Source organism: Euprymna scolopes, chromosome 4 (genome assembly GCF_053919585.1).
Source record: "Euprymna scolopes isolate OS-2025 chromosome 4, ASM5391958v1, whole genome shotgun sequence".
Lineage (NCBI taxonomy): Eukaryota > Metazoa > Mollusca > Cephalopoda > Sepiida > Sepiolidae > Euprymna > Euprymna scolopes.
In genome coordinates this window covers 155,860,466-155,882,371 of record NC_136485.1, presented here as the reverse complement: position 1 = coordinate 155,882,371, position 21,906 = coordinate 155,860,466, and the positions used below count along the sequence as shown (strand labels likewise).

At 30.6% G+C, this 21,906-nt stretch overlaps 1 protein-coding gene across 17 annotated transcripts in view; it reads right to left on the bottom strand.

The window, feature by feature from the left end:
- The window catches only part of LOC145269663 (zwei Ig domain protein zig-8-like), a 1,012,799-nt gene that overhangs the window by 130,454 nt on the left and 860,439 nt on the right, over positions 1-21,906 (bottom strand). For 7 of the 17 annotated variants that reach the window (XM_080125377.1, XM_080125391.1, XM_080125383.1 and 4 more), the window contains one exon: positions 12,624-12,668. The exons of the other annotated variants lie outside the window; for them this stretch is intronic. In XM_080125377.1, the coding sequence (XP_079981503.1) occupies positions 12,624-12,668 (45 nt within the window). The remainder of the gene's footprint in view (positions 1-12,623; positions 12,669-21,906) is intronic. 17 annotated transcript variants of the gene reach the window in all.

Genomic DNA, 21,906 nt, shown 5'->3' with positions numbered 1-21,906 from the left:
ACTGCCCCTCTGTAGAGGGTAAAAGTCCCTCAATGGGGGTCCTGGATATGACCTTAAACTATATCCAGTGGTGAGGCCCCAGGTTGTGGGCTTTGGGGAGTGTGGAGCCACCCTTTAATTACCATTGCTCCCAGGTCCACTCTGACCTGGAGTGGTAGTACCTGTTAGGGTCCCAACTATGGGTTAAATAGAAACCAACGTGAAAACAAATATATTCTATTAAAAAAAAATTTTCTTCAAAATCTTTGGATTCGGCATTAAATAACCCGAAAAGGGTTGATATGCCGTAAAACAACCAACCAACCTATACACAATTCAAATAAACTTATTTATTATATAAATATTTGTGTGTGTATGTATGTATATATATATATATATATATATACACACACACATACATGTACTTATATGTACACATATATATAAACAGTAGTTACATTTTAAGTTCCAAATATTTTTTCTTACGAAATTCTTTCAGTATTTCTAAATTTCAAGACATTTGGAACAGATCGGTTTCATTACATAGAAACAATGTTTTTATCATTATGTCACTATCAAATCTTTTCATGTGCATACAATTCAGAAATTTTTTTTTTTTGCTTAAAAAGAATTATGCATAACAACCTAATGTCATAAAAAATTGAATTTCATAAAAGATTCAGCATTACATGTTTACTTCATCCACCATCTTGGAATTAAGTGTAAAACTAGTCCTTAGTTAACGTTTGAGTTAAATATATTTTAAAAAGGTTTTAGTCTTCCAAGAGATTATATATTATTTAATTTAACAAATATTTATCTGTAATATGTTAACTAGGGTTATATTTACAATGGTTTTATTTAGGTTGTTGATACGAAACTAACCAACTTACTATCTTTTAAACCACATTTAATATCTTTATGTGCGGTAATGTTATTTTTTATTTATTTTTTTTAGTATTGTTTATTTTTAATATTAAATTAAATTATTGCTAAGTTGTTAGGTAATTGACTAAATATTTATAAAATGCAAATATATATATATATATTTAAAAACCCAATTGTATAAATCAATGTTATCTAATCTGTTTGCAAAGGCACCATTAAAAATTACTTTGCACCGAATGTTTAACCAACATAACATTTTTAATCCACAAGGTCCAAAAGAGATCATTCAATTAGCGACTTTAAGCTATCTCCCATTAACTATGGTCCTGGATATGACCTAAAACTATATCCGATGGTGAGACCCCACCTTGCAGGCCTTAGGGAGTGTGGAGCCACCCTTTAATTGCCATTGCTCCCAGGTCCACTCTGACCCGGAGTGGTAGTACCTGTTATGGTCCCAACTATGGATTAAATAGAATCTGACTTTAAAAAAAAATATATATATACTCCATTAAAAATCGTTCCTCAAAATAACTAGATTCGGCATTAAATAACCTGAAAAAGGTTAATATGCCGTAAAACAACCAACCAACAACCAACCCATTAACTATAGAGACTATTATATTCACTTAACTAAATTAGATTTTACTTGTATCATATATATACACTATATCTATATACAGACATACCTACTTGAATATACATACATACATGTACATATTCACCCATATATATATATATATATATATATATATATGGCACAATCATGTTGACACGCCGGTTCTTGCCATATCACCGAAGTTAAGCAACATTGAGTCTGGTCAGTACCAGATGAATGACTATTTTGGAGGGCTAGGCGCTTTATGTACCGTGCCGAGTTGTAGAAATTTCCAAGTTGGTATCTAGAGGTGCATTAATTCACTGGAAGCGATGCATCCCCAGTCTTAATTAAAACATGCATCTAGGAGAAGGCAACTCTGATGTAAAAACCTGAATTGTACTGTGTGCTTTGTCTTGTGGCAATCATCTGCACCGACAAGTGTGGTTGGTTTTACACAAAGCCTTCACCACTATAAACAAATCATTTGTGTGAATTTCCAAACAACTTGGAATCTTATTTATGAATTATTTCTTCATGCTTCTTATGTGTTTTCAAATACATTATGACTAAATTTATATTTGTTAGCTTAACAGATTGAATCAACTATCTAATCATCGATAAGATATGTTTAATAATACTTAATTTCTACTGTCATAATTAAAGACAAGGGACCGACCTACTTTCTATTATACTTACATGACTCTGAGATCCTACTTTTTGTCACTTCAGCTCCCCTTATTTTTCCTGAAACTATGCAATACAGATTTTTATTCGGATTTCATTTACCTAGTCAAGTTTTAGGCGGGATAGTAAATACTTATTTCTATGCAAACAATATTGTACCAGCTCTTGCTTTCTATTTAATGAAATTTCCTTAGATAGCACTACATTGTATGATTCAAGGTCCATAGGTTGCAATTCGCACTTTTATTGGTGTACATTTTCTTGCACTTTCTAATATTGACCATTTTAATTTGTTCTGTTATTTCTATGTAGTCCCCTTACCCAATTACTTAAAGATGATTTCTTATTTATATACAATGTAAAACAAGGCATTTACCATCTAAGAGACACTCATTACTAGGGCTGTGACAACAGCATATTCTTTTCATTGTTTTGACTCTCAAATTTATATCCGTTAATATCTTATGCTTTTCATATAGACTGATGATTGACTCTTACTGTGTCGGATATATACTTGAATGAAAAGAATATTCTGTTATCACAGCCTTACTCATTACTGTTTCTACGGTTACACAGGTTTTGGTCAGTAACTTATCACTTTGCTTAATTGCCTTATTTATTTTAATGTTATTAGAACTTATCGTTTTCAGAAGATGATAATTTTAATTTGATAATTTTATTACCCTTTTAGGGAAGTTTCTATCCAGAAACTGGTAAAATTCTTTTGGTAAGTTATTTTGGATATACACATTATAAGGCAGATTAAATCATATACAATCTCTACGCCTGTTTTTTTTTTTTTTTCCATGATGTATGTCTGGGGTACTCATTCTGATCAAATTGGAGCTACTAGTGCCGTTTTTAATGTCTTCAAGGCTTATGTTTAGAATTACCCATGACCATATTATGATAAAACATGGAATGATGCCCTTTATCTTTTCTTACTTTGGTGTATTATATTCATGCTTAGCATATTTAATTTCACTATTAAACCCTGATATAGCTAATGCTACGTTATATTTTTTTCCTACTAATATTTGTTCGTTATAAAATAATCTAGATATTTTTTTGAGATGCTGGGAATAATAGCTTTCTTCACTGAGCTAGGATGATTAGATTTGAATCGATAAATATGACATTTAATAACGTTTCTGGTATGGTTCGTATGCATTAATAAGTTGGAAGTAATATCTAAAAAGTTAACTTTAGGTTAATATCCTTAAAGAAATTATGTACCAATTTAGTTTTTTCCAAATTTCGATCCCCAGAGTTGTTTAAAAAAAAAAAAAATAGTGCGTCATCTCTATAAAGATCTCCTTTACATCAGGTATACTACTATTTATTTCCTTAAGAATGTAAAAACCCACAAGATCTGTTAGTATAGTTGATTCAAGGGATCTCATCATATTAAAGTTTTAATCAGTTATATATATAATTTATTTATTTTTATTGGAATCCTTTAAGATGAGTAATTCGTGGTGAAACAACTATTAAGATGAAGATAACGGTCCACAAATAAATTGTAACTTCAGTATTACATACTAATAGACGGACAAAGACGTTTAATACAAAAAAATAAAATAATAAAGAGCCAGACAGCATGTACAATATATCACTTCCGGTTCAATTGCATATTTACATGTTTGAAACATGTTTGATTTCAGATTACATGCAGTGTAAAAACAACAATATAAACCATTTTTATCGCCTGTACACATTTTTTGTCGCATTATGTTTATACCTGCTAACTCATCATTTACCAAAACTTTAGTAGTTAGATTTTTTAGTAAAGCAATCGAGGCGGATTTATCATGTAATGATAGATGTTTAATTTAAACTTATGTACACACAAACCTTGACTAAATAAACGATATTTGTTTATATAAACAACCATTGGAAATAACAAGCACTAAAAGTTACAAATTTGGAATTTCAATGTTTTGAAACAAAATGGTGGCGTTCAAAAATGAATGTTTTCCCCAGTTTTTTTTTCTCGCTCTAAACAAGGCACACCATTGCTGAGACCTAGAGCACTACTTCGAATTAGTGGCCAGATTAATAAGGGCATATTAAGTGAAGAATTGTGCAACAAGATATTTGTTCACATTGCATTTAAATTTCTGTATGTTTGTGCAATCGATGAAACAAGGATCAGGGAGAGAATTCCAAAGGCAAGCAGTTTAAGATGAGAAGCTATCAAGATAGAAAGTTTTCAGGTGTCTGGGAACCTCTACAGTGAAGGGGTGGGATTTTGCTGATTACGTTGATGGAGCACAAGTACAGCAAGCTCATCAGAGTATATTCTATTGAAGTACTCATAAAATCAGCTTTGGGGAGGCACAAAAAATATAATACTGAATACTGTATTCAGAATGAAAAATATTGATAGATTTTACATGATCCATTTTAATCGCAATAAAAATTAAAAATGTGTACACCATGTACAGATGAGAAACACACGTAAGCAATTTTATATTAATAGAAATTTCAAAATAATTGCGTAAATTTCACTACTCCACCTGACACTTTCCAATCTTTAAGTAGCTACATTTTTACAAACAACTCTTGAAATATTTCCAGCGTTTAATTTAAACTGACTAATAAATGAAAATAGTGTAAGAAATTTAATTTAAACTTAGAAACGCTGGATAATGAAAATAGTCGATAAGAAAAAGTTATGTTTGAAATAAATGCATATTGATAGAAAAAAAAAAACACTCTAAATTCACTTGGATTGGGGGGGGGGGATGACCAGTGCAAAACCATGAAGATTAATTTATAACAATTTTTGTAAGTAAGAAAAAAATTCAGTGTATTTAATGACTTGGATTTAATGGTCACAGCTTATTAATGGAAATATATATATATGTATTTTTTTCAAATCAAGAAAAATTAAAAATCCAGCACTAAGTAGGGAATAAGGACCCTGACCAACTTCACTGCAAAAATAGGAAAAAAAGAAGACACCTTTCCATCAACACTGGTTTGACGTCACTTTTGTGCGCACACACAATGTAAACAAATATCGCGAACAAGAAACCTTTTTAACCAAACTTTGTATTGATATATATATATATATATATATATATATATATATATATAATTTTAACTAATAAAACCTAGTCATATTGTGATAATAAAACTTTTAAAACCAAACTTTGTATCGGTATATAATTTTAAGAAAAATAAAAACTAGCTATATGATTATATAGTGTGACAAAAAAAAAAACACAAAAAAACTGTGTGTGTGTATATATATATATATATATTATATCGCGACAATAAAACTTTTTAAACAGTTTGTACTGATATATATATATAATATTAATAATAAAAACAAGTTATACAGCGGCAATAAAAAATTTTAAACCAAACTTTGGGTTTTGTTTTAAGTTTTATTGTCGCAATAACTCGTTTATATTAAAAAAAAATCTATATCTATCTAAATATAAAATTTGGTTTTAAAGTTTTCTTGTGATATTTGTTTACAGAACTGTGTGTCCGACTATGAAGGTGAAAATCAAACCGGTGTCCTTTTTTCTTTCTTTGCAGTGAAGTTGGTCAGGATCCTTTTTATTCCATACTTCGTGCAATAAAATTAATAATTTTGTTTTAATAAAAAAGTAAAAGCTATTTTAAATTCTGCTTTTTTTTTTTTTTTTTTTTTTTAATATATCACAGTCAAACTGCGAGAAAAATATTTTTAGTAAGACAATTTAATTATCTATGAAAGTAGTGTATATGAATTTTCTTTTTAACCATTTCCAAGAGTCAAAAGAATTTAGAATTTTATTTGGTTATTTTAGCTGTTTCTAAGAGAAAATTAAGGAAATTGTGAATAATTGAACTGTTTGAATTTAATCCTTAAAACAGTTTTAATGTAAATAAAGTAAAAGGAATGAATGTAGTTTGAGTTTTTTTATTTTGAACAAATGCACCATTTTCATTCAATAATCGTCTCTGAAAATAAATGGCGAATCTCATGAAATGTGAATTAATATATTAATAGAATAGGGAGAATATGTGATCGATGAAATCAATTGGAATTTTTTGTCTAAGGAGCACAAGCTGAAAAATTAACTATTTGAGAACCTAATGTCGATTTATCAGATGTAATGCTATTTCGATCCAATTGCCTTCTCTTGATATATTGGATAACAAAACTAATAAATGATTGAATTCAGATTTATCAAATTTAAATATAAAAGACCTTGTAATATTGATTCCTGAAAACCATGTAAACATAAAACTACAGTAGAGTAAGAAGTAGAAGTCTTCTGTACTATTACTAAGAAATAAATACTCTGAAAATAGATACTTTGCATTTCAGCTTCTTTCGAACCCCTTGCTTCCATGATTGAGCTATTAAAATGTTCCGTGTGTAACACAAAATTGAATCTTGTTAACTGCTCTGCATTTTTTCTTCAAAATTATTTTTGCATTTAATTTCCAGGATGTAGCGCGCACACACACGTCTTCTAATATATAGATTAATGCACATTTTTGAGGTTTGTAAATGTATTATAACTTGGGCTATGACAACGGAATATTTTCATTGTTTTGACCTTCGAGTAAATATCTATTGATATCTTTACTTTTTATATAAAGTGATGTGCTTCTCGGTTAATGAACTGCGTAACTGTCAGATATATATACTTGAGTCAAAACGATAAAAACATTCTGTTGTCATAGCCGTAATTATAACCAAGCTCAATTAAACTTAAGGTGTTTTTTACACCGTTGTGTACATATGGGATATTTTTGTCTTTAATTTAAAAGAGTGAAATGAAAGTGGGAGTTTTGAAACTTTTTAAATGTACTCAATGCAAAACTTTTTTTATACATACATTTTTCGTTCAGTTAAACTTTACTTTATTTCAATTACTAACTTTTTAAAAATCAAAACTTATTTATTAAATTAAATAGATTTATCAAAATAAATTAAACATCAAATAATTAACATATCAGAAGTTTTATTTGATTTGCATTTATTTCCGATTTTCATATCGTCCGAAGTTTGACACGAAAGGGGGAGATAATTCATCCTTTTAAATTAAAGACGAAAATAGTTCATATGTACACAACGATGCAGAAGCACAAAATTCATTAGTTAATTATGTTTAGCCACAAACCATTGCTGTAAAATTTTATCTAGAAAAGAATTTATTTGTATCGATATTCATTTTTCTTACTAATATTAATGGAAAGTACAAGAATTTTCACATACAGAAATAACTATGCCTTTTGCCCTTTGATTGTTTTTTTTTTTTTTTTTTTTCAATAAATCTAATTTTCCAATAAATACCACTTTTACATAGTGGTAAAAAAAGAAAATACATTACTTTATTTTTAATGAATATAATTTGTATTCAATAGAAAGAAATTTTAATTTGAACAATAATTATTCAGTGCAGAACACCTTAATTATGTAAACATACGCTATCTGTGTTATTGGGAGGTTTTATACTGCTTAAAAGTATAAAAGAAACAATACTATTTAACAAAATTAGAGGACTGCCTCCCTCCATATAAAAATCATTAAGGTGTCTTCTGACCCTGAGGAAAGAATCACAGAAAGGCATCATTATTATATCTAAGCTTTACTCATTTATATAGGCCAGCCTCAATGGGTAACACCTGTGATTGAGTTCGATTCTCATTGGAGGTACAACTGTTTTCAAATTCTTCATAAGTTAAAGATATTTTTCAACCTTGTTGCTATTTATTCAATAAATATTTTTATTTAATATTAACCGTATAATGACCTGGCCCCTGTTGATTGCGTTCCCAGGCTTTGCCTTCTCCCTTTGAGCAGGGGTTTGTTCATTGCTGATCGCTTGAAACTCCCTTATGGAGGAATGCGTACAGGGTTGTCCAGGCACTTTTTGCAGGTCGGAGTGCTCCTCCTCGGAGGGTGCTGACTTAATCCTACTTTTCAACCTTGGTGTCATAGTTCTTGCAGTGGGAGAGATCTAAATACCTTTATTGAAATAAAACAAAAACTATTTAAATAAATAATTTTTTAAAATTTTATTTTTTATTCTTTTTTTACACACGAATCGCCACTTATCAAGGCCCGGAGGTCACTCGAGGATAAGGGTTAATGGGTATACATTAGATAATGTGATTATAGCGTAGTAAACATAAGTAGTGGGAATTTTGTAAATTGGATTACTTAGTGGAACGGTTAATCAAGAACTTGTTTACGTTGGACTTGAAGACAATCAAATTGTAGTCAGCTGGAAAGCAGGCAATCGGAAGAGTTCACAGGTGTGCAGTTCTAAGAAAGAAGCTTTGTTCATGGAATCTACATTTAGGTTTAGACACAGATAAAGAGTGTGGGAAATTATTGATTTAATTAAATCGAATATAAAATTTGATTTCTTCATAAAAATGTTAACCATTTTAATCTTTTCTTAAAAGAAATTATTTTGTGAGCCTTTGAAATTTGATAAACCCTAACAAGAAGCTCTGAAACATAAAAAAATTATGTTGACTGAAAATTTTAAAACTGATAAGATGTTTTTAATGCAAATAGTTTTTAATTATTTATCAAACTGGATAAATTTGCATTCAGAGATCTTGTTGAACAGAGAACAAAAAATTTATTAAAATTAAAACATTTTTATGGAGGGAGGGGGATATTAATTTGAATTTCATTTGAATAAAAACAATTTGCTTTTATAAAAATGTTTGCAACCGCATATTTACTATTCTAAGCGATTTTCTGTCTGAAATTGTATGCAGTAAACAATTGAATTCGGTCTGAAGACTGTGTTATGCATTACATTCCTTCAACCATTGATAAAATTGAGGTTTTACCCGTAGTTGACATGTGCAATAAATATCCCTGACCATTTAATTTATTTCAATTTATTATGTTTTTTTTAATTAAGATTTTCCTTACTGTGAAGTAAGCATTCATTTTTGTTATCATTTATTTAAACGTTACTTACATTTAGTTGATTTATTTTAACTTCTATTAAAAATATTTCACTTTCAGCAGTAATTATTACTACAAATAAGCATTTTTTTTTTAAATATTATATTTATTTAAAAAAAATCTGTAAAACACTTTAATAAGGATATCTGAAAACTATTTTTATGTGGTCACTTACATTTTTATCGAGGTCTTAAAATTAGGTTATACCGTTTACTGTGGATGACTGTAAAAACAGGAAGTCACTTGGCTCAGTAAATATGCGAGTATACAAAATGTCTTAAAATTTCTCAGTATTATTTTCTTTACTTTTTTGTTACAAAACCAAACTGGAGACAGAATACAAATAGAAAGTTTATAAATAAACTTCTCCACATTAACTGGATTAGTTTTTTATTTTTATAATCAACGTTTGTTACTGATTTTATTTTATGACCCAATAATTCTAACGTGATTTACCTATTGCTGCTTTGTCATTAACTATTAATTTCAACAAATTGTAACAGTCACAATTACATATCTTATATCAGATATACTTAAACTCAAATAAAACCTGTATTTCTATTATCATTTTGTGGGTTATTTAATGCCAAATTCAGTAATTTTGGAAAAATAAATTTTAATATGCAAGTTGTTTATATCTTCAAATATTTATTTATGGCGTTTAGTTTGTTTTACGATATATCAACCCTTTTCAGGTGAAATCATTTAGGAAAAAATTTTTGATGCTTCAAGTCCTTCCATATTCGAATATTTATCTATGGTGTTTAGTTTTGTTGTCTTGTAGAAAAAATTGTTATTTTTGCTTTTGACTTTACAGAACATGGTTGAGTTTTGAAAAAAAAAACAATATCAATATTTGGTGTATTTAAGTCAAGAAGCCAGTATCTTCAGACATATTTATATTCGGCACAATCATGTTGACACACCGGTTCTCGCCAGATCACCAAAGGTAAGCAACGTTGAGCCTGGCGAGTACCAGATGGGTGACCATTTGGGAAGGCAAGGGTGCTGTATGTATTGCTAGATAAAATACCAGGTTGGGAAAATGGTGCCATTTATCCTTCTTTCGAGGGTAGGTAACCCATCTAGTGATGGCGTCACAATAAAAAAAAATACCCTTGATAGCCCTGGCGAAGCATCAAGTATTCAGCTACGGAGAAAATTTGAATTACACTACAAACTCGTGTAGTGAGTTCAATCTCTGGTGTGGCCGCATGTTGCGTCATGTTTATTTTCAGCCAGCTTTCTTTCTTTTTACATTTTGCCATAGCCGAGTTATGTAACTTATGAAGCTTTACTATAATAATTTAGTATCAGAATAGATGATTATTTATCCATAGATTCAGAGTTCAGTGGATACGTTAACAGACCGAAGAGTTTAAATAGCTATGTTTGAACACTGGTTTTTTCAGAATATAAATAGCATTAGTAGCAATACTAGAAAATATATACATTAACTAAATAATATATAAAATTACTTTAAAAAAAAAATGATCTTCCTCTATTTCAGTAAATAAAATAATCAGACATATTAATCCATAAAAATTCTTGAGGAAGGTATGAATCGATATCTTCCTTCCCGAGTTATGGTTAAAATAGGGCAAACTAAACTCTAAATATGAGCTAATCTAGAAGGAAATTCCAATATAAAACCTACAACCAAGTACATTCGTGTACGCTTAAAATGACATCACATGGCTGGTGAAGAGAGTGAGTGTTGTACTCTATGCATGGCCCACTATAACCTAATTTATATGTACGGCTTGTCTGATAATTATGTCAGTGTTAATAGTCCATCATACTTTTCCTAATATTAAAGCAGAAAAGATTTGAGAGAATAAATACAAACATATGTATCTTGTATTAAGCAAAGAAGTTAGAGATAAAACTTTGCTCGCTAGCTACCAAAAGAATTGCATGGCAACACGCATTGCATGTGGATGCAGACAAGGGCAACTTTGTAATTGATTGCTGAGTTGCAAATTAATAACTGACAGTGATTTTGTTTTTTAAGAAAGGTTTTTAGTTCCTCTCACTGCAATAACTTAGACACTAGGGTCGGAAAGTGGAACTCGGAAGTTAGCGCCCCCAAGTAAGAGTGTCTCAAGCAATCAACAATAAACTAACCCCTTCTCACAGAGAGAAAGCAAGGCCTAGGAGGGTGGACCTCTTAGAATTGCACAGAACTAAACTCCCACCGCAAAATCAACAGGGACTGGATCCTTACAGGAATGGTCTAATCTCTGTTGATTTTGAGGGCCAAGGATTTAAATCTCTAGCCAGAGAATTAGGAGTACTGGAACATTGGAAGAGTGGTACGATTTTTATATGCACGATTACAGTAAATTCTTGAATCTTTTGACTTCCGTTTGATTGTCTGAATGACAAAAGAAAAAGATAAATGAAAATCTGTGCAGAATAGCAAATATGTGAAAAAGTTTACTGAGTGGTTGTATCTTGCTAGTCGATTGCCCCAGACTTTTTATATTGTCTTTCGTAGGAAAGGATCCCTTCAACTGGGCTTGGTTGCAAACTAGTGGGAAGAATCCATTTAATAATGGTTTATCACAAACTTGGTGTTTAGTGGGATTATGCATATTTTACATGCTTGGCATCTCTACCGGTTTGACCATGTACAGTATGCCACTTTTGCATCACCTCCATAGCACACCCAGACATTCTAGACAATAGAAATCAGGGTAAACAGGGAAAGAACTTATTTGATTGCACAAAAACTCCAGTGATGAACTACAGTGTTTATTGTCTGCAGTTCATTGTAAATGAACTACAGTGTTTGTCTGCAGTTCATTGTAAATGAACTACAGTGTTTATTGTCTGCAGTTCATTGTAAATGAACTACAGTGTTTGTCTGCAGTTCATTGTAAATGAACTACAGTGTTTGTCTGCAGTTCATTGTAAATGAACTACAGTGTTTGTCTGCAGTTCATTGTAAATGAACTACAGTGTTTGTCTGCAGTTCATTGTAAATGAACTACAGTGTTTATTGTCTGCAGTTCATTGTAAATGTACTGCTATTTTATGTATAGGTGAGATTCATTATTTTTTTGCGGCCGAATTAAAAGATAAATTAACCTAATAGATCCAATGGAATTTTAATTTAGATTGCTATTTTCATAATTTCCATCAGTAGCCATTATGGAATTTGCACATTTTTAATTGTAAATGTTAAAATTTGTTTTGAAGTCGATTTTTGCTTTATTATCTTTTGTCAAACATTGTTTTCCTTGGTATTTTTTTAAACTGTAATAAAAAAAAAAAAACAAGAAAAAGCAAGCAAAGCACAGAAAAAAATGACACTTTAGATACAATAAATTTACATGAAGTATTACAGTCATTAATAAGTGATATTTATATTTTTACTAGTAATTTTAGTTATATTAGTCATATTATTTTGTATTAGCCAATTTATGTAAATGATTCTGATATTATAATAATAATAATACTACATATGCATCAATGTACAACATGTACATAGCAGTTATGGATATGGCTTACACACTGACTTACCATTCTGTTCCTCTTCTGCCTCACGGTCAACATGGCGTACTCTCCCTGGGGGTTCAGGTAAATTCAATGTAAAAGAATTATTTTATGACAGTTTTTATCTATATGAAAGGCTTTAAACAAAACTTTGTATTTTGAGTATTTGAAACCATTGGCATAAGGAATCATTTATTCCAGGATGTTTTTTTTTTTTTTCAGAAATTTTTGATAAATATAGGTAGAGAAAATTAGTTCTTGAATTAATCTATATGATTTTATTTATGTTTTTCTTTCTGATCCAGAAACTATTCATTTGGACATAAACAGGTGTTAAAATATAGAATAGTATTAAGGTTTATTATTTAAATAATGCATTTAAAAATAAAACTGGACAAAAATAAGATGGGAATTTATGGAAAAATTATTTATTATTACTATTATTTATTATTACTATTATTTATTTTCGAAATATCAAAAAGTGTAAAGCAGAGTTTGGACTGTTTTGTTTTGTAGGAAATTTTCAAAAGATGAGAATAATTTTTAAAATATTTACTCAAAATTGTGTGTTGAACACTTTAGTTTTTTTTTTAAAAAGAAATAAATTTTTTAAATCGTAAAAAAGCTTTTATTAAAGTTTTTATTTTTGAATCTTAAATATTTACATTTTTTTATTTTTTATTTTACTTAATTTAATATATTTGTAATCGTAGATATTTTGTAGCTATGAAATATATTGATCTCTGAATCAAATTTACTGAGAGAAAGGAAAAAGATTGTCACGCTGTATCCGACATAAACAAGTATAAATACCTTAATTGTATAATGTATAATACGTGAACACGATTTAATTTTGTTTTTAAAGTTGATTTGCTTTTAGAAAAAGTATGAATAAAATAATGCAGGGAATAAATACAGGGCAGAAAAGAGACATTAGAAGAAATAAAAAGATAACCTCTTTTCTTAGTTAGGCTTGACCATTGGTCAAACCTTTAGGACAGCTTTTAGAGATGCATGGCAAAATCTGTTGTGCCTGACATTTTAAAGTAGATGAAAATAAAGGTTGAATAAATTAATGTATATTTTTTATTCAAGCAAAGGGATATGTGGGAGATGGTACAAGTGTATTTTCTGTACATGAATCGTGCTAGAAGCTGAACACCATATCTGTTCAAACAAACAAAATTGGCCTTGAAAAAAAAAAAAAATTTACTAAAAAAATCCAAAACAATTTATATTAATTTATTACAAAAGTAAACATTTATTTAAGAAAACTAAATGTTCTTCCAATTTGACAAAGAATAACTATTTTTATTAAAAACTAGAAGTAAAAAAAAAATTTGAGGCGTTGGGTCCCCCATTCAGCCTGGGTTATTTATCAGTTTACTTAAATCGGGATAACATGAGATATTTAGTCAGTTAAATATAAAAAAGATAACATCCTAAATTAATCACTTTCTGCTTGCTATATTTCTTTCTTCCTCCACTAAGAGTTAAATCATATTACTATTGTGTTATTTACCTTTGTTTATAATGAACATTGTGGGGGGGGGGAATAAGAGCCAAACATTAAACAACAAAAGAAAAGCAAATCTATATATTAATACCGTGGTACCTTTTTTAACGTACGTACGTGTGTCACTGTATCCCGCTTAGAAATTATTTGATCAGGAAATCCTATTTATTAAAAAAGGAGGATATAACCTACTTCAAACATTAAATTATAGATACCCTAATTTAATGTTCGTAGTATGTTATCACATTCCATTCTCCTTTTTAATAAATAAGATAAAAAAAAGTAAATAGATTGTTACTTTTGGGCTGTATGTGAAATTAAAATATACCTTCTTGGTCTTTTAGCTAGGATCCAAGAGTAGTATCTGTTCTGTCTAAAGATGGTATAATGATATCGTGGGGTTTCCATTCGTGGGCGTCCATACAAAAAAAATATTGGAATCGTCCCATCACTAATACAGGGTGACCCCCAAAAAACGGGCCCCAACTCTAATTAGGCCCCGTTTCTTAGTGTTTTTTCTGAAAGAAATGAAACTTTGGTCATAACTAGTTTATTATATTCAAAACATCACATCAAAACACTAGGGTCTTTGGCCTTCTTTTTTTCTCCGTTGACTGTAAAATGCTCAGAAAAACAATTGAATGTCCTCCGTTTTTTTTTGGTCACCCTGTATATATAATTATTTATTATAATTATTAAATACCTACAAACACTAGTGTTTCATCCTTTTGAAAATCATCAGTGCAGAGTGTTAAGATTACTGCCAATCAAGAGCCATCTCTGACTCCATTAGCAAGGAACAAATCCACACGACCACCGCCAACCGCGAGAAATATCGTTGAAGTTTAAATATTTATTTTTAAATGTCTTAACGTCTGTCAGTGATCAAATTATATGATCTGTGCAGATATATATGTGTGTGTGTTTAGTTTTGTAAATTCAGTTAAGAATTTTTGATGAGGAATTGAATCTGATTAAACATAAGATGGTTTTTATCATTAATATTTTGTGAATAACATCTCTTAAGGTTCATAAATAATTTCTTGCTTTAATTTTGAACCTAAATACGAAACCTCCCATATTTTTCTTTCCAATTAATGGCATATTAATGATACAATGTGTGTATGATAAGATTAACCCTTTATATATAAAAGCTTTGTTCAAATGTACTGGGTTACTGACGGTTGAAATCAACAAGATAGTATATATTTATTAAAAAACAAAAAGAAATCTTTCACCCCCTCCTCATATATAAATGATATATGAATCCTTTAGGCATTATGCCACTGGCCACTATCATTAAATTCCTACATTTATTTAAATTCATATACTTTTAGATATATTTTTCCTAAACATTACGTTCGAATTTTTAAAATTAATCCCTTAAAAATTTATAATTTCTGAAAAATGTTTCAATTTTAAATAAAGAAAAGATAGAATTAAGTTTGAAAATATTTTTTTAGCATTTAATCTGAAACATTTTCAAAGGAGAAGTAAAATGAAGAATCTGAAAATGAAATGATTAAAAAAAAAAAAAAAAAAAAAATTTTTTTTTTCTCTCTGCAACCTCTCTCTGCTCCTGTGTGGAGGTAAACAAAAGTGAAAATCTATGTGTTTAATAGGACAATGCCATGCAATAGTTGCGGCAAACACAAGAGGGGATTTACAATTCTGTTCTCTACATTTTGCAAACATTAAGAAATGCGACAACAAAAGACTGGCTATATGTTTAGAATAAACTGCATCTTTCAGAGATATGTGATTATTAAAAAAAAAAAAAGAAAAAAAAAGTCTCTCCTCTCAACACAAGCCACCAATATGGAAGTATTATCTATTTTACACATTTATGACTTATTTATATAATTAGAAAACTCTGCGGACCTTGCTTGCTTGCTTGCATCTTATCTTTAATGATCGGGCGATTCAATCTTTTAGAAATGGGATGACGAATGAATATATATATATATATATATATATGAACTACTTAATTTACTCACATAAATTTAATATACGAAAGTATAGATTTATGCGTAAACTTTAAGTATTTACTTCAAAAGTGCTCAATACGTAGGTAGAGCTAGTTAGTAATTTATAAAATATATATGGCGATTAAGCTACACTGAATATTCTGCGTTTCATCCACTATAGGATTCGTCAGGCTTATGCGCATAAGCCTGACGAATCCTATAGTGGATGAAACGCAGAATATTCAGTGTAGCTTAATCGCCATATATATTTTATAAATTACTATATATATATATATATATATATATATATATATGCATGCATATGGGCGTGGCTCAGTCTAAAGAATGAGGACAGAGTTGTACGTTTTAGTTTCGATTCTAGCTGGTGGCACTCAAGTCATATATATATATATATCTTGGAAGTTTTTTCACCTTTAAAACTATATAAAAAAAAAATTACTTAATGTTTATATTTTTTATCATTCGTTAGAAAACTGTTTAGTCATTTAATCACCTGCAATCAATGCATCAACTTGCTCTCTCGAATTCGCTGTAGTACTAATGCTAATTTAAGGGATCATCAGTTGTTTACCATGAAACACTGTTTCGAGGATTTAACATATATATAGTTTTGATCTCACTACTATATATTAGGTTTAATATAATTGATAAAGAATTCTCTATAATAATAAATACGTAATCTGCATGAATTAAAATATCCTATTTAAGCATATCTTACGACCGGGCAACGCCAGGTGGCCTGCAAGTTTCCATATAAAGTTAGATATGTGTATATGTTTGTAAACTATTTTCATTAATAATTCATTTTCTTTATCATTTTTCATAACTTTTGGATATTTTACTAATTTAGACATGACAATGAAGTAGATAACATTGGTTTTAATTGAAATTCAAATTTTTGATTTTCGTTTTTATTCCAAACGAGCGTTTATTTGTATGTACAGGATTCACTCCTAAACTAAGTAACCATTCATTATGAATTTTGGAACACAGCTGCTAAGTTCAAGATGAGTAATGTGGGCTATATTTAGTTTAGATTTATCCAAAAAGAACAGAAGGAGTAGAAGCCCTTTGTAAACATTCGGTTATCTCTCCGATTTTTGTAAAATTTTAACAATAGGTATTAGACATCAATTAAATAAATATCGTTTAAATTTCAGTTTCTTTGGAATATTTTAAAAAAAATGTGAAAGTCTAATATGGGCATAATCTATTTGTAAGTCAAATTTCCAAAGGTTTTTAGTTGGAGTAATATGAGCACATCTCATTTGAAAATTCAAAAATTTCTGGTTGTCATAGCATTTGATCTATAATCATTGGACACTAAATAAATTTCAATTTCTTAAGAATATTTTAAAGAGTTTTTAGGGGGCATACTATGAGCATAATTTCTCATTGAAAAATAAAAATATTTCAGATTTGCATTGAATTTAATTCATAATCATTAAATGTCAAAACAAAATTCCCTGAATGTCAATATCTTAAGACAGCTTACACTTTGTCTTAAATTTTAGACATTTTCTAGAATAAGAATTATGTAGTGGATTTTGATCAAAACTGAAATAAGGATTCTAGACATTAGGTTTAGTATCATTATATCTTTATTTTAATCTTCATAAGAGACGTAAAATTGGTGCCAAACTATTTTGTTCAGTGAATTAATTTTATCCACCATGAGACCGGTATTATCATTATTATAGTATGTATATATTAATACTGCCGTACCTTTTAAGGTATGTGTAACGTTTTCCAGAATATGAATTATTTGATCGGGAGATCCTTTTTATTAAACAGGAGGCTAGATGGTGATAACATACTACAAACATTAAATTAATATATAGATATGCTAATTTTATGTTAGTAGTATATTATCACTTTCTATCCTCCTTTTTAATAAATCGGATCTCCCGATCACCGACTGCGCAATGTAAAAAAAAAAAATAAATAGATAAAATAAAGACTGTCACTTTTGGGCCGTATGTGAAACTAAAATATACATTCTTGGTCTACTGGCTAGGATCCAAGGGTGGTACCTGTTCTGTTTAAAAATGGTGTGCTATTGTGGGGGTTTCCTTTGGCACCAAGCGTCCATACAATGGAAATATATCAGATTCCTGTAATGCTATTGGAAATAAACCAGATATATTCTGACACTTCCTTAACCAGATTACTTAGATAAATACTTTTACTGTTTTAACAAAAGGGTTACAAAAATATTGCAGGGGAGGGGGGGGGTCATTCACATTGAACGTCCACAAAATGCCCAGCAGAGATATTTTACATATAAAAGATACTGCTGTGGAATTTCCACAGGTCCCGCTAGTATGGATATAATTGTTTTGTTAGTGATTGAAATATTTCTATTTTAATGTTTAGAACTATGTGAGTCTTATTAAATGAATTTCACTGCAGGATTTTATAATAGTAAATCAAATCTATTCACCAAGACGGCGATGCATGGTATGTAAAGGTGTACAGTGTTTGTCACATCTCAGATACCTATTTAGTTGCAGGTGTTCTATTGTAATTTTCTTTCTCCTAGATTAGTTACCCTTTCAAACTCTAGTTTACCCTTATATTTTTCTCGTAGAAAATTGGGATAGATTTATATCTATTATCGCTGGAAAAATGGTGGGATCCTTCAATTGATCTAGTAGATATCTCCCTTCTGATGCAATTCTCTACCTGTATAAGAGCCAAGGATGGAATATTGTTGCCATGTCTATGCAGGAGCTGCTAGAAAGACCTTACCTGTCTTAACAGGGTTCAGAATAGATTTCGTAGCCTAGTAGGGGATGCCCTTTTCTCCTACATGCAACCTCTTTCTCACAGAAGAGACGTTGCGAGCCTGTCTCTGCTTTATCGTTATTTTCATGGCAAGTGCTCGTCTGAGTTTCAATCTGTGGTCTCTCCTCACCAAACTTTCACGAGAAACACTTGTCTAACTGAAAACACTATCAATAATTTCCCCACTCTTTATCCGTGCCTAAACCTAAATGTAGATTCCATGAACAAAGCTTTTTTTCTTAGAACTGCACACCTGTGGAACTCTCTTCTGATTGCCTGCTTTCCAGCTTTCAATATGGTCGTCTTCAAGTCCAACATGAACAAATTCGTGATGAGCCGTTCACTTAAAGTAATCCAATTTACCAAAGTTCCACTACTAACGATTCCTATGATATTGTCCCATTGACTACTGTACACTCATTAACTCTTAGCCTCGAGTGACCCCTAGGCCTTCATAAGTGATGACTCCTATGTAAAAAAAAAAAAAAAAACAAAAAACAAAGTTGTCCATGTGTATGGATAGTCGTGCAATGTTTGGCAGAACTTAAATATTATCTACACCTTTTTGTTGTATCCTGGCATGTTCATACCGTAAATGAAATCCTGGTTAGTGTTCTCCATAAGCCTCGGTCCATTGTTGATCTGATTCCTCTGAAGACATCGCATGATTTTGAACTTGGCAGAATAGATGGCGTAGGTTGCCATTGCATTCCCCAGCTCAGTGGCATCTGACTTGCCTATTTGCACTTATCCGTTGTCCTTAGATCATCAGCATAGCTGCAGACGAATAACGTGACTCTTAATATCATAAAACCGTTGATCTACTAGAGATTCATCCTCCTCCATGGCCATCCAACGTCCTGCTGCCGACATCATCAGTTACCTTCTCCTAGATGCATGTCTTAACGAAGACTAGAGGTGCATCTCTACACCAGGGATCGCCAAAGTTTTTGAATGGTCGGCCATGTTGCTGACTTTTTAGAGCTATGCAGAAGAAAATAACAAAAAAAAAAAAAAAAAGGACTTGGACGTATTTTATATTGTGTTGCTCATTAGCTTTGCTTTTTTATTGAAGCCTGTTCTCCGAAACCTCGTGTTCATTTTCTGAACAAAAAAAACACTATTTTCATCAGTGATGTGAGTTCCGTTATAGAAGCGTCGATTTAATTTGAATAAAATAAAATATGCATTAAGTGTGCTTGAAAGCCAAACTACAACACAATTTTAGGAAAATAAACAAATATTTTACTCGAAATTATAATCTGAATATATTTCGGAGCAAACTCCATCCTTAGTAGTTTTCTTTTCTTCTTTCTTGTCATGTTGTAAAGTTGGAGAAAGTCAAGTCAGTAGTAAAGATCCACATGTTATCTCTCAGTGGTTGTATTTTGAAATGTCGGAAATGGTGCGTTGGCTATGCAAGATTAACGTCAGTGGTGCGAGTTCCGTTATAGAAGCATCCCAAATTACAATGCAATTTTACATATATTTCCATTTTATTTACATTTTTTTTCCTGAATATTTTACGTTTATGTAAGAGCACCGGATTTGGCCCGCAGGCTGTAGTTTGGAGACTCCTGGTCTACACTAATAATCATTGCACTACTTCCACTTATGCAGAATTTTAGAATAATGGTTGGCGAAATATATTTTGTACACAGTTATTAAATTTAATTTGAGCAATTGTATAGTTTTGGTAGTGATGTTAACTGTGTCGTCTGGGCCTTGATAAGTGGTGACTCCTATGTCAAAAAAGTTAAAACAAAGGAAACACGTATATTAGGTAACTCTATATAAAAAAACATCAGCTTAGCATAATTTTAATCCAGGGGAAGAAAATCGGAACATGAGAAAGTAAAGGAAGACATTATATAGGAGTGGGGAGCAAGGACTTTTTTTTTCTTGTTGACGTGTTGACGGACATGTTTTAATTAGAACGGTCGAGGCGTTGTATTACTTGAAATATAATTTACAATGCCTCAATAAGAATAGTAAGAGACTTTCACGTTATTTTGGATGAATTTTGCAATGTGACTAACACAAAACTATCAAGAAGGCGGCCTGGCACTCTTAGAGTCAGGTTGGAATTGCTGTCTGAGCCAATATGATGCAAAACCTGACATAGGCTGTGAAGACAAGGCATAACTAAAGACCACCTTTGATGCACCTATAAATGTATTTTGCACACACACACACACACACACACACATATATATTGATGCCATTGTTCCATTTCAAGAGACAATGGACACCCCTGTAAGAGTAGCTGCACATGTAATTGTGAGGCAAGGGTTGCACAATTTCCAACCACACCTCTCCTGAATTGTCGCTGCTTGGATCCAGTGGCAAAGATAAGTCCAGTGCAACTGGAAACAATGCCAAGATAAGCGGAGAGCACATACAGCACCTGGAAGTCCCAAATGGTCACCCATTTAGTACTGACCAGGTTCAATGTTGCTTAACTTTGATGATCTGATGGGAACAGGGGGTGTCAACGTGATTATGCCGTGTGTGTGTGTGTGTGTGTGTGTGTATATATATATATATATATATATATATCTATATATATCTATATATCGTTAAAGATAAATAATAATTTACAAGAATTTATTGCTCGACAAGATACACAAAAAGAAATATTAAGATTTCCTTAATTTGCAGAGTTTCAAATCAGATGATTAAGGAAATCTTAGTATTTCTTTGAGTATCCTGTTGAACAATAAATTCTTGTAAATTATAATTTACAAACATTAAACTTTGTTCTTTTATGGCAAACTCTATTTCCTACTTCAGTTTTATTGGGCTTCTTTTTTTTATTTGTTTGGGATTACTATATTAATAATTATATTTACATTCGCTTGGAGTTTACAGAAGCTTTTGGCTTGTAAACTTAATTCTTACTTTTTTTTTTAAATATATATACTAGCAGGCATCCGGGCGGTTCCCAGTCATACAATACACTTAAACATATATTTATTTTATGTAGATTGAGTGTGTATTCTTATAAAATCAATCGTCT